This window comes from Gopherus flavomarginatus, chromosome 6, assembly GCF_025201925.1.
Source record: "Gopherus flavomarginatus isolate rGopFla2 chromosome 6, rGopFla2.mat.asm, whole genome shotgun sequence".
Taxonomy (NCBI): Eukaryota; Metazoa; Chordata; order Testudines; family Testudinidae; genus Gopherus; species Gopherus flavomarginatus.
The window spans coordinates 65381856-65394633 of record NC_066622.1 but is presented as its reverse complement, the minus strand read 5'-3'; the positions used below and the strand labels follow the sequence as shown (position 1 = coordinate 65394633).

At 52.2% G+C, this 12778-nt stretch overlaps 1 protein-coding gene across 1 annotated transcript in view; it reads left to right on the top strand.

Annotated features, from left to right (window-relative positions):
- SYNPO2L (synaptopodin 2 like) overlaps positions 1–11812 on the top strand; it is a 60117-nt gene extending 48305 nt beyond the window's left edge. The window contains exon 4 of the mRNA XM_050960057.1: positions 3390–11812. Coding sequence (XP_050816014.1) covers positions 3390–5707 — 2318 coding nt within the window. The 3' untranslated portion in view covers positions 5708–11812. The remainder of the gene's footprint in view (positions 1–3389) is intronic.
- Positions 11813–12778: the final 966 nt, after the last annotated feature.

Genomic DNA, 12778 nt, shown 5'->3' with positions numbered 1-12778 from the left:
AGCATATTTTCTTATTTTTAAACCCAGGCTACACAGGGAGGAAAGAGGAGGGGGAGAGTGTTTAAGTGACAGGTGACAATGTCCATCACACTGCCCGGTGATGAAGCACAGAGGATAAAAATAGAGATCATGACCTCATGGCTTTTGGTAGAGATGCCTAAGAGACAAAAGAGAGGCTTTAAAAGGCTTGTGGAGCTGATAGCAAAGGGCTTGGACGCTTGAGAGTTTTGGTTCTGCTCCAGCCGGGAGCTGCTCTGCCTCTCTCTCTATGGAGAGCTGTGAGTTAAATGGACTTTGTGACATGCCCAAGTCTCCAGGCCTGGACGCTGCTTTCAAGAGCTTGGATCAGCCCTATGCAGGTACAGACTTCCTTTCTTCCTCTACTCTCCTAGCCAAACTTTAACACGCTGCCAGAAGAGCATTTCCCTCTCCCATTTGTCTCAAATTGCTGTTGGCCTTTGTGACTTGAATACTTTGAACATTGTGCTGGGGGTGGGGAAGGGAATTAAAGTGCAAGGAATAAAGTGCTTTCTGTTGGTGAGCTGGGGAGTAGGAACTGGGGGATGGGCAGGAAGCCAGGGTGTCAGGAAGGGGCTTAGCAATCATCTGTGAAGCTCCAAGGAACCTCAAAGCACAGGGAGTCTAGTTCTAATGAACACCAAGGAGGCTGGAATCTTGGAACAATGCAAGATGCTAGGGGCAAACTTGTGACTGGTAGGGAGCTGCATCTGGATATCGTTACTGAGGCAGGGCCCAGTGTTGGTGAAATCACACCCTAACTGCCTTTAAGCCTCCCCTAGTAGGGGCTTGCAAGCCCCAAACTCCAGAGCTAAGACCCTTCATGATGCTCTGCTGCCACCTGTGCCTGCACAGCCCTTAGCATTTGAAGGCACCGCTCCTTAGCCACGGCTTGCCAATGCCAGAAGTCTCCCCCCTCACAGACCACAGGGCGAATGTCTCTGGACAATGAGGCTGGCTTCACCTCTGGGGCACTGCTTTTAGCCTCAACAGGTTTGGAACCAGAACTTGAGCCAGGCAGGGTTCCTCTGACGGGGTGAGTGACTGAGACTAGCCAGTGGGGGTCTGCTCTGTGTGGGAAATCTCACTGCTCTCCTTTACTGTGCGCTTGAGATGGACTCATTTCCTGAGAGAAAACTGAGTTGTGACTGTAGCCCTGTGGCCCCACTCCCCTACAGCTGACTCCAGAAGGGAAAAACCAGGGGAGCACCAAGACGCAGTGAAAGGATGTGAACTACGAGCCTTGAGTCAATGATGCTGAACTGACCCACTCTGTAAGAGTGGGGGGAGGGGTTCCTAGCTCAGCACATGCCAGTGCAAAAGGGGCATCCATTCTTTTGCTGTTAGCACATTGGCATTTTTGCTCATTATTTCCAGTCTTCTAGGTGAGAAAGTTGCTGACCTTTTCCTTGTTGGATCTCTGTCTGGAGCTGCCTCGCTGTAGCTAACCTGGAGCCATGATGTTTGTTATGAAATGGCTCCAGGCAAAGCCTGGTGAGGGGACTTTCATTGAATTTATTGAAAGCTTCCTAGCATCACAACCTCTCTGACATTCCAGAGCCTGTTTTAAAAGCCTGGGGTGGGAGTGGATGATGTTCCTGAATGGGGTGACCGGGAGCCGCAGGGACTAAATGACTCATGCTACATCTTTGTGACCTTTGCAGATGGGCTGCTTGAGGGTGGGAATGGGGGGAGGGAAACTACGGCCCCAGGGGTGATACAGAGGGCCCAAGAGGACTCATTGGTATCATGGTTAGGTAGCTCTGTGCCCACTGCTGCCCCTCCCCATTGTGGGCTAACTTGGCCACAGCTGTTCTTCCCTGTTGCAACAATGCCCTGGGGTAAAGTGGCCCAAGGTGAGATCTGTGAGGCTGCGCAGTTCACGTCCTGGGGAGAACTAGCAACTTTCCTCAGCAGGACATTGGTGCTCTCTCCTATCCCCCTCACTAGATCCAGTGGGGGTCACCTTAGCAGGACTGCGTGTTGTGTCTCTGCCGCAGGAATGCTGGGGCTCAAAGGACAGGGGAAGGCACTGTGCAGTGGAAGCTTACTGAGAGCATCTTTGTCCTCTCTCCTGGTGCTGCTCGAAGCACAGAGGCTGCTGTTAAAGGGATGCAGGGCAGATGAGAAGCAGGAAAAGATCTTTTCCTCCCAGTGGAAAGGGTCAGGAGCAAGAAAAAAGAATGAGAAATCACTAGGAAATTATTTTTTCTTTCAGGTTTCTGTTGGTTTCAGAGTCCAAGTCTCTAGTTGTGCCTATGAACTTTCTCACAGCTGCCCTTGGGTTCACCCTTGACCCTTTCAGAGCTCCCCCCTCATTTTGCACACTGGGCAGAGAACACACTGTCCCATCCCATGGGCTTTGCTGGTCAGCAGGCTGGCAGAGATGGTGGAAAATGATTAGCCTGTGTTTTTCGGCCAAGACCCTGACAGGTGTTGGCTTTTCCAGCAGTTAAGGCCACAGGAGAGCCTGTGCAAAAGAATTCTTTCTGGCCTGGCTGACCAGTTCTGAAGGGCAGGAAGCTGGGATTCCTGCTCAAGTGAATAGTGACTCTGTCCCGGCTGGGCACAGGCAAGAGGTTATGGGAGAGCGTGAAACATTGCTCTCACGGCTGCAGGTTTTGTACTGTCCTTATCGCACCTTTCAGGGGGCAGTGAAGGTGTGCACACAGTATTGCCATAGCACTCGGCACTGACACTGTCCAGCCCAGTTCACAGGCAGCTCACATGGGGCTAGGGAGGGGGAAGCAAGACGCTTTCCTGCCCTTGCACATCTGGATGGGCCTGCTCACCCTAGTGGTTGCTGCATTCTGGGGAGCACTGGGACTGCTTGTTCCCGCTTGTCCCAGGAAGCAGGGCTCTGAAAAGGGAGGGACATGTCTCTGGCCAGCCCTCCCAGTAGGGCTTCCCAGGGGTGATCACAAGCTGCTCCACCCTGGTGCAAATTGCAAAGTGCAAGTTGAAATGTCCTGATGAGTAACAGGAACAATTTTCTGCGGACACAAATCCATAACACAAACTCCCAGGACATTCAGTCAGACCCTTGGCCATCTCTGTTGAGAGAAAGCACTGGATCTGAGCAGGTAACAGGGACTGAGCCATCTCTGACCCCTGCCCCAGGCTGGCTGTCCGGAAGGTGAGGGTCCCTGGCAGTAGGTGGGGAAGCCCATCCCACGATGTGTGCATGGAAAAAGAGAGGGCTGCAATTTTCATTATGTTCAAGTCATTTTTCCCTAACCTTCTGGTCAGGGGTGAGGTGGGAGTGACTCTCATTGTATGGACACCAGAAACACTCAGTCCAGTTGTTGCCAAAGCTTTGTAAGCCCAGTCCTCTATGGAGCCCTGAACTTGCCTCCTTTTGTCCCTTGCAGAGCTGCACCGCAGTGAGAGCACACAGGAGAAGAATGTGAAAGAAGCCAAAACCAAATGTAGGACAATTGCGTCCCTACTGACGGATGCGCCGAACCCCCACTCCAAGGGCGTGCTGATGTTCAAGAAGCGCAGGCAGAGAGCTAAGAAGTACACTCTGGTCAGCTTTGGGAGCGTCGACGAGGACCGCTGTTATGAGGAGGAGGATGGTGTCTTCCCAACCAGTGAGTCAGAATTTGATGAGGAAGGCTTCTCAGATGCCCGAAGCTTAACCAACCACTCGGACTGGGACAACACTTACCTGGACATTGAAAAGCCCAAGCTGGAGTCTGAGCAGCAGCAGGGGCGGACGCAGCAGGGTCTGAGTGAAGCCTCCGGCAGAGGAGCACGGTTATTTGAGCAGCAGAGGGAGAGGGCTTGTCAGTATATGGTGGAGAAAGCCCCAGCTCAGAAGCCAGAGAGCCATCAGCCATCGCCAGGTGTCGTGCCAACGCAGAGTGTGATGAATGGAGAAGTGCCTACTCCACAGAAGGCCAGCACGGCCCCACTGAGTATCCATGTGGAAGCAGTGCAGTTATCCAGCAAGCTGCCGTCATCTACCTCTGCTCAGGTCCAGTCTCCACTGGGCAGCATTGGAGGAGGTGCTCAGCCATCTCCAGGCACAGAGGGCCTCTTCAACAGATCCGCACGGCCCTTCACTCCTGGCTTTTCAGGGCAGCGTCCTGTGACTTCTTCTGTCATCTTCAGGCCTTTGGCTCCCAAGAAAAGTGGTGGCAGTCTGGGAGGACAGAGCACCGCTGCTCCACCTTTCTCACCAGGAACTCCTGTGCCACCTTCCACTGCACCAGTGATGGCACACAATGGTCCAGCAAGCTCCTCAACATCTCTGTATATTCCAGTACCAGGCAGGCCAACACCACCAGGGGTACCACAGCTAGCCACAGGCAGAAGTTCTCCTGAGACTAAGACACTCGCAAACCCAGCCATGACCTCCACAGCTTCCATAGTTCTAACCGCTCCAGTGGGGGCTACAGCAACACCTCAACCACGAGGGACATCTTCTTCCTCCTTGTATATCAGCCCAGCGCTGCAGCAACCCAGCGTGGTGAGCAGCTCTCTGCTACCAAGCCAGCCATATCCTGTTGTCTCCCCAGCTACTCCACGACCTGCTTCTGAGCCCTTAACATCCAGGGAGCAGCGGATTGCAGTGCCAGCCCCCCGAACTGGCATCTTGCAGGAGGCTCGCCGGCGGGGCAGCAAGAAGCCCATGTTCAATACCATAGAAGAGAAGAAGAAAAATTCACCCAACCCTGAGCTTCTGTCTCTGGTGCAGAACCTGGATGAGAAACCCAAAGGCGACCACCCAGGGGTGGGCTTTGAGTCTGGGCCTGAGGAGGACTTCCTCAGCCTAGGAGCTGAGGCCTGCAACTTCATGCAGTCTTCAGGCCGCAAGTTCAAGGCCCCTCCCCCAGTGGCTCCTAAGCCTCAGCAGCAAGGTGCCTCTGCCGGACTAGTAAATGGTGCCCGTGACATGCCACAGCTGAAGGGAAAAGGGGCAGAGCTTTTCGCCAAGCGACAGAGCCGCATGGACAAGTTTGTGGTAGAGGCAGCACCGAAGCCAGGCTCCAAGCCCAGGGCCCCCTCACCCACTCCTTCTCTACCATCATCATGGAAGTATTCATCCAACATCCGTGCCCCACCCCCAATAGCTTACAACCCCTTGCATTCCCCCTTCTACCCCCTGGCAGCAAGCAAGTCTCAGGCTAGCAAAGCAGAGAGCAAAGTGAAAAAGGCACCCAGCCAGAAATCGGGGATCAAGGCCATTGATTTCATGCGCCACCAACCCTACCAGCTAAAGTCAGCCATGTTCTGTTTTGGGGAGCCCCCAAGCACTGACACACAGAACCCTCCACCCCAGCCAGCCCAACAGTCCAGCTTGTCTTTCACCCCAGCCAAGCAGGTGCCTGTGAAAACAGCCAGGACCTACGAGATCCGGCGGTTCTCCACACCTGCTCCCATGCCCACTTTGAGCAGCCTGGCACCCACAGTCCTCACTCCCCGCTCCGCCACCACACTGGATGAGCCAGTGTGGAAGACGGACATGACTTCCTCTGCACCCTCCACCCCTGCCCCTTTTCAGGCCGGTCCCAGCCAGGCCCCAAAGCTGTACCAAAGCTCCCCAGAGCTCAGTCAGGTGGGCCAAGGGACTCCCCCACACCCAGCCTCCTCCTCCGGGTTCCAGGTAGCTAGACCCAGGTTCTCAGCAGCTAAAACTGGGATGCAGGCGCATGTGTGGAGGCCAGGCTCTGGGCACCAGTGAACCAGTAGCTGTCTCCTCTACCCCTTCCCCCATGGGCACGACTGGGTGTGCAACCAAGATAGTTTCCTTGGGTTTTCTTTAAAGTGAGCTCAATAAATTGAGGTGTGTGAAGCAAGAGGCAGAAAGGAGGGGGGACTCCCTTCACGGTCCCCCATCCCCCTTTGTTTTCAGCCTGGCAGCATCAATATGAGCTTTCCCAGCTGTAGCTAGAGTCAGAGGACGCAGGAGGAAAGCAGAGACAGGGCGATAGTCTCCAGCCTGCTTCTGCCCACATCTACATGGCAATGAAACCCAAATGGGGGAATGGGAGGGGCAGACTGTCATGCTAAGGGATGGGTAGCACTTTTCATCTCCAATGGGCTTTAGAAACAGGACTCTGTTAACCCTTTCAGTGCCCTAGTAAGGCAGTTGCCGTCCCATCACTGCAGACAACAAGGCACGGTGTGCAGAAGGATCCCACCCAGGCTCACAAGGGAAGTGAGTGGCGGAGACATGACTATAACCCAGGGTTGACCCCACCCCAATGAAGTGAGAAATGAGACAGTGTTTCCCAGGCCTGCCTTTGCAGGGGAGCAGCAGGTGCTTTAGGGGACACTGGGACAGTAAGGGGGTGTGGGCATCTACTCAGAGTCACAGAACCTCTGCTCGCCCTGCTCAGGACAGCCATGGAGTGCTCATACTCTTCCAGCAGCCAGGGCTGTGTTTGAGATGCCAGCGGAGTCCCACCCTGGGAATTCCAGCTTCCTGGAGCCCTTCACCCAAGGAGGTGATCCCAGCTGGCTCCAAGCAGCAGAGAGTAGCTTGGAGGGCTGAAAGGTCGATGTGGGCCTGTAGTAAGTCTGGAGGAATGTGAGAGGGAAGGAGGGGTTTCCTGGGAAGCCAGAAGAGCAAAGTGAGGCCCAGCTACTGACTGTGTAGTTCAGATGCTGTATATGGGAGAGATGGTTCTGTGGGAGAGTGCTGTGCAGGGCTAGCTTGTGATGGAGTTGGAGCTGACTTTTTGGGTCAGTCTCCTCTCTGGCAGGCGTTTTGGCTGCTGGAGTGGAGGCGATGAGCAATGTGAAGTTCCCTTGAGGACTCTTTGCTCAGCTGAGGAGGTCGGCCCCTCACATGGGCTGACCCAGCCCAGCTGGAGGCAATGGGGAGAAGAGTAGAGTAACCCAGTTAGAGCTTCCCCAGAGGGTTTGATAGTTATAGAATAGCCTAAAATCCCCTGGAAAGTATCAGCCACTCACCTCCTCCACTGGCACTGACAGTAGGTGGTTAGTCATTCCTTTCATAACTTGGTTTAGGGCAGGATGGCCTCAGACACCTGAGCTGTGCATAGACTCTTCCCTACACCAAGGACATGTGACAAGGGAGCACTTCCCTCCCCCGGCAGCCATGCAGGATATCAGCAAGGGCCATGGGTGAGTGGGTGCATGCTGAGCTCTGGGCTGCACATTTCCTGCATTCTGCCTTCCTTCTCTTCAACCTTGCCCCCTCCCTCTTGTTTCAGCTGCTTTCCTAGCCTGATCCTGCAGACAGGAGAAAGCATGCACGCTGCTGATGCCAAAGGAGTGGGAGTGGGGCCACCACCACTGAATTCACAACCCTCTCCGCCTTCCCCCCACCCCACCTGATGACCTCCAAGGAGTGAGACTCTGAGACTAGGGCCATGACTGCACTACAGTGGCCCAGCTACAGCGCTGTAATCATGCCACTGTAACCTCATTGGATAGATGCAGACTACCACAGCGGAACGGGGTTTTTCATTGCAGTAGGAGCCTCCCCAAGCAACGGTAGCTAGGTTGACAGAAGCATTCTTCCATCTTTACCAGAGGTTAGGCTGCCATAGCTATGGTGCTCAGGAGTCTAGATTTTTCACACCGCTGAGTGCCTCAGCTATGTTAACATATGTGTTAAGTGTAGACCAGGCCTAAGCTATGAACCCCTAGCCCAGGCTGTGAGCTGTCTCCAAGTCAGCAGGCATGGTCCTTCCTTTGAATTCTGATTCAAGATTAAAGGAGACTGATCTAAAGCTTTGGGTCAGCAAAACCGGGTTCAGTTCAGGCAGAGACGTGAACTCAGAAGAGAGCACAGAACAGCCCTGTTTCCACTGTCTGACCAAACTGGGTCTGAAAACAGTTTGGCTGGAACAGCACTTAAACCAAACCCAAACTTGCTTTCTACACATGGTCTCAAGCCCAGTGTCATCAGGCCCTATGACATAGGTCCCTTTTCAATGAGAGACTAGAGCTCCTGCATGCCCCATTGGTACATGGTTCTAGAGCTTTCTGGTACCTCGTCCCAATGGTCTGCTGGGACAGAGAGAGTCGGGGAACCTAACACAATGAGAGGCAGCTCTATCATTGGGATAGATGGAACAAAATCAAAGTAAAATAAACATATTCTCATGCCAGCTCCATTCACATTCGACCCAGTCCAGCTGGGCCACTGTGTCCCGGACCCAGAGCTTGTAGTGCATGTTCCACTGGGAGCTCTGAGGCAGAAACAACAGGACTGGAGACAGTGGCAGTCTCTCCAGGCTTCACTCACCAGCCCAGCAGCCACCAGCAGAGCTGAGGGGAACTTCCCAAAGGGCCCTTCATCAATGAGAAATGGTGCAGCTCAGGTGATTTGCACCAGAGTCAGAGCCCCCCATATTAGCCTTGGCTGGGTGTGAGCAGCCATGCTGTGAGGCCCTACCTGAGTTAGTGTCCTCACTAGTACTGCACTCTCCCATGTGTGTTGTTAGGACTTAAAGGGTCATAGCTCATGGCTTTCTGTACGGCAGTAACCTGAGCTCCTGTGTGATTGTTTCCCAGAGCATTTGAGGAGAACTTGTCTCTCCTTCTGGGCACACAGGAGGAATTGGGGGAAGGTGCTGGAGGACTATCAGCGCTCAGATGGTTTGGTCCACACTGCAAAGTGGGTGGGTTACCAGCCCAAGTGAAAGCCTGACCTGGGCTTTAGTTTATAGACCCATGATGAGTTAATTAGCCCCGGTGGGAAGCACCATTAAACTCAGATAACAGCTAGAGTTTTGTGTGTGGACAGGCATGAGGTTGGGGCTGTGAAAAGCTTGAGTTAACTCCCTAGTGAAGACAGACCCTTAGAAAATAAAGAGGTTGCTCTAATACCACTGGCTGTCAGAGAATTACCCAGAGGAGACTGGGCGTGTTCTCAGGGAGTGACTGTGTTGGGAGCTCCAGTTCAGCACACAAGAGTCTCAGGAAGAACGAGTATCTGAAACTGGGATTAATGGTGATTTAATCTGACCTAGTTTGAGTCCTAATATGGAGAAATGTACTAACGTGAGAGTAAGAGGTCAGAACAGGGAGGGTGGGGGTGGTGCATTGGATATGGGATTTCACCCCTAGAAACCTGGAGTCAAATCCGTATCCAGAACCAAGTTAGAGGAGTCTCAGATGGCTCTCAGCCTAGCGTTTTGCTGACATCAGTTCACGTCACATCCTGACCCCACCGTTGTCCACCTGTGTTCAGGCAAGGACCAGGATTGGAGCAGCAGGGGAAGCTGCAGGCCAGGACTGAGGGCTACAATAGACATGAGGTGTGAGTCACGATTGAGATGCATGCATCAGCTGAGCTGTACCTGGGACTGGGAAGAAGTCTACACAGTACCCGCCTGCACCATTGCTGGCTTCTGCCACTATTGCCAGCATCTATGCAGGAGAGACCCAGAGGTGTCACAGGACAGAATACAAGAGGTGCATTTTTAGCATGAGGTGGGATTCAGTGCAACTAAAGTGAGCCTCCTCCCAGGACTGCAGCTGGGAACTTACTGCTGTTATTTCACTACCTCACACCAGAGCAGGGAAAAAACTCCCCCAACTAGAACAGGAAGTGGGGAGGAGTGGTTCATGGCTCCATCCCATAACTACTCTGGAGAAGCCAGTTACCCCTCTCATGACCACTTGCCGAAAGTGGGGCAGCTCACTGTCACATGGGAGGCCCTCTGAAGGGCCAGGCACCAGCCTCCCTGTGACAAGCTCTGCTAAGGAGAATGAGCCAACCTAGATCCACCTGGAGATGGTTAATGGGATGAGTAACTGGGTGGTAGTTAATTACTACCCGAACACTGTGGCCTGCAAGGGTTAGGAGTGCCCCATTCACAAATTAATGACCACCCAGCTAATTATCCCATTAACCAGCCCTAGGCGGATCTGGGTTGGCTCATTCTCCGCAGTGGAGTTTTTCGCAGGAGGCTGGTGCCTGACCCCTTAGAGGCCAGCTCCTGTGACTTCTGCCTGCAGCCTACCTTAATTGTAAAATTCACCAGCTGTTTAGGCAGAAAGTTTGTGTAAAGTTCTAGCTCACCACCATGTTGCAGAGACAGGCCCAACCCTCACTGAGCATTTGGACACTTAGTGAGGGGTCCATTTTATAGATCCCCATGGTTTTCCCTTCTCTCTTTGGCATGTTTGTAGGTTACAAAATTACAGGGATTGCAAGATAGGAAAGGTATTTAGGTCTCCCTAGATTCAGAATAGAAGAGCCCACTGTGGCATCCACCAGCAGAGGTAGTACTAGCCCATTGGGGGCCCTAAGCAGGAATATTTGTGCCCCCCCAACACATAATAAAAAGGGATTAGGGGCCCTCCTTGAGCTGCTCCAGGCCCTATGCAATTGCTTAGTGTACTTATGCCTAGTGCTGGTGGCTCTGAGTAGAAGCTTTGAGCTAATGGGCTGGCTGAGGTGGAGATGTCGCATATGAGTCTGGTATGAAGAAGCAGCTGCCTTTGGCCACAGCAGCTGCTCCCCACTCCCCTCCCCTGAGTCTTGATGATAGAGGAGCAGGAATAAGACTAGGGAACAGCTGTGTGTGCCCGTGGGAAAGTGAGGATAAGCTGAGGACAGGCTTCCAAAGGAGGGCACAGGGGCTCCTGCCTACAGATAACTAGGGCCCTACCAAATTCATGGTCCATTTTGGTCAATTTCATGGTCATAGGATTTAAAAAATTGTAAATTTCATGATGTCAATTATTTAAATCTGAAATTTCAAGGTGGTGTAATTTCAGGGGTCCTGACCCAAAAAGGAGTGGTGGTGGTGGTGGTGATGGGTTGCACTGTTGCTACTCTTACTTCTGCGTTGCTGCTGGCAGTGTCACTTCCTTCAGAGCTGGGCAGCTGGAAAGTGGCAGCTGCTGTCCAGAAATCCAGCTCTGAAGGCAGAGCTGCCACCAGCAGCAGCACGGAAATAAGGGTGGCATGGTGTGGTATTGCCACCCTTCCTTCTGTGCTGCTGCCTGCAGAGCTTGACCCTCAGTCAGCAGCTGCCATTCTCCGGCTTCCCAGCTTTGAAGGCTGCAGAAGTAAGGGTGGCAATACCGCAATCCCCCTAAAATAACCTTATGACACCCTCCCGTGCAACTCCCTTTTGGGCAGGACCCCCATTTGAGAAACATTGGTCTCCCCAGTGAAATCTGTATAGTATAGGGTTAAAGCACACAAAAAAAACAGATTTCATGGGGGGAGAGCAGATTTCGTGGGCCGTGACACATTTTTCACAGCCATGAATTTGGTAGGGCCCTAAAGATAACCCATCACCTGCAGAAGAGCAGGTCTGTTCTCCAGTCGGATTCAGCGTCCCCTCTCTCTCCGCAGCAGGAGTATTTGGGACTAGATACCTGGAGGACATTGCCATCCCCTCCCCAAACCTCTTTTCAGGGGCCTATGGGGTTTGTAGCTGCTCTTGATGGATAACAACTGAGATGTTGTTAGCTGTGCCCTGAAGGTAAGCAGTGTCATCTCCCTTTCACTTCCACACACCCCTGGCCTAGGCACCACTGCACTAAGGACACCTGTAGGAACACCCCTCTTTTGTTTTCCCATTTGTTTATCACACACTAGTCAGGTACAACCAAGGATTGTTCCCTAGCTACATTTTGCTCCCCTCCTTCTGCAGGGTCTAGCAGTTCCCCTGTGCTCCTGTGAAGAAATTTGTCAGTGCTCAGAGAGGGGGATGGACCTGAGGGGTAGTGACCGTGGAAGGAGAACCAGGTTTGGTTTCTATATGTATGGAAATAGTTTTCTTTTGTGTTTTTGATTTACAGTCACTTTACACTTGTTTGTGCAGAGGAATAAACTTCTGATATGCACTTTACCCATTGCCTTTGTCACTTGATTTGTTCAAATACTAGAGCTGCCAAATCACGCCCACCTTCCCTGCATATTCCATTTGATCTCACTATACATAAAAACCACACAATGAAGATGAAATTATATTTTTTATTCCCTTTGATTTATAAAAGTCAAAGAGGTGCCCATTTAACACTCCAAGCAGCACATTTAAAACCGATGAAAGGAAATGTTATGGTTACAGAACCCGCAATTAACCTGTGGAAACCATTGCCACAAGATATTGTTGAGGCCAAGAGATTAGCAGGAATCAAGAAAAGGACTGGAGATGTACATAGATAATGAGAACATCCAGTTATAACAGGATTTAATACCTACATACATTTTAAAATAACAAAAATAACCTTGCTACTTCAGGGTTTTAAAACCAACCACTCACTGCCTGATGGAGGTTGGGAAGAAACTTCCCCACAGGGCAGTGTCAAAGTGTGGGCTGTACTTTAGGAGGAGTTGGAATCAGTCCTACCTGTATCTACTTATCTGCCAGCCAGGTAATGGGGTTAGGTCAGGGAGCCAGGCTTCATGTGATGGGAGCCTGGAACTGGGGCTTCTTGGGAACCTGGTCCCCCAGAGAGTGGAGAGAGACACCAGAGACTAAGACAAGGATAGGGAGCCCCAGAGTGGGTCTGGCAGTGAGATCTGGGGAGAGCATGTGCTGAGGCCTAATGTTCTGATATGAGGCTAAAGAAGAGAGAGAAATCTTCAGGGAGGCATCTGCAGGAGCTCCAGGGAGGAGCAGGGGAGAAGTTATCATTAGCAGCCCGAGGGAAAGGCCTGGATGGAGCTACCTGCAGGGGCAAAACCCTTAAGTGGGACTGCTGAGCCACAGAAAGCAAGGAGATGCTAACTTTGGTCTAATGGACCACATCTCAGAAGGAGATTGCTCTTCAATAGTGTAGCCAATTATTTTAGTTTGGTATCCATTTATTG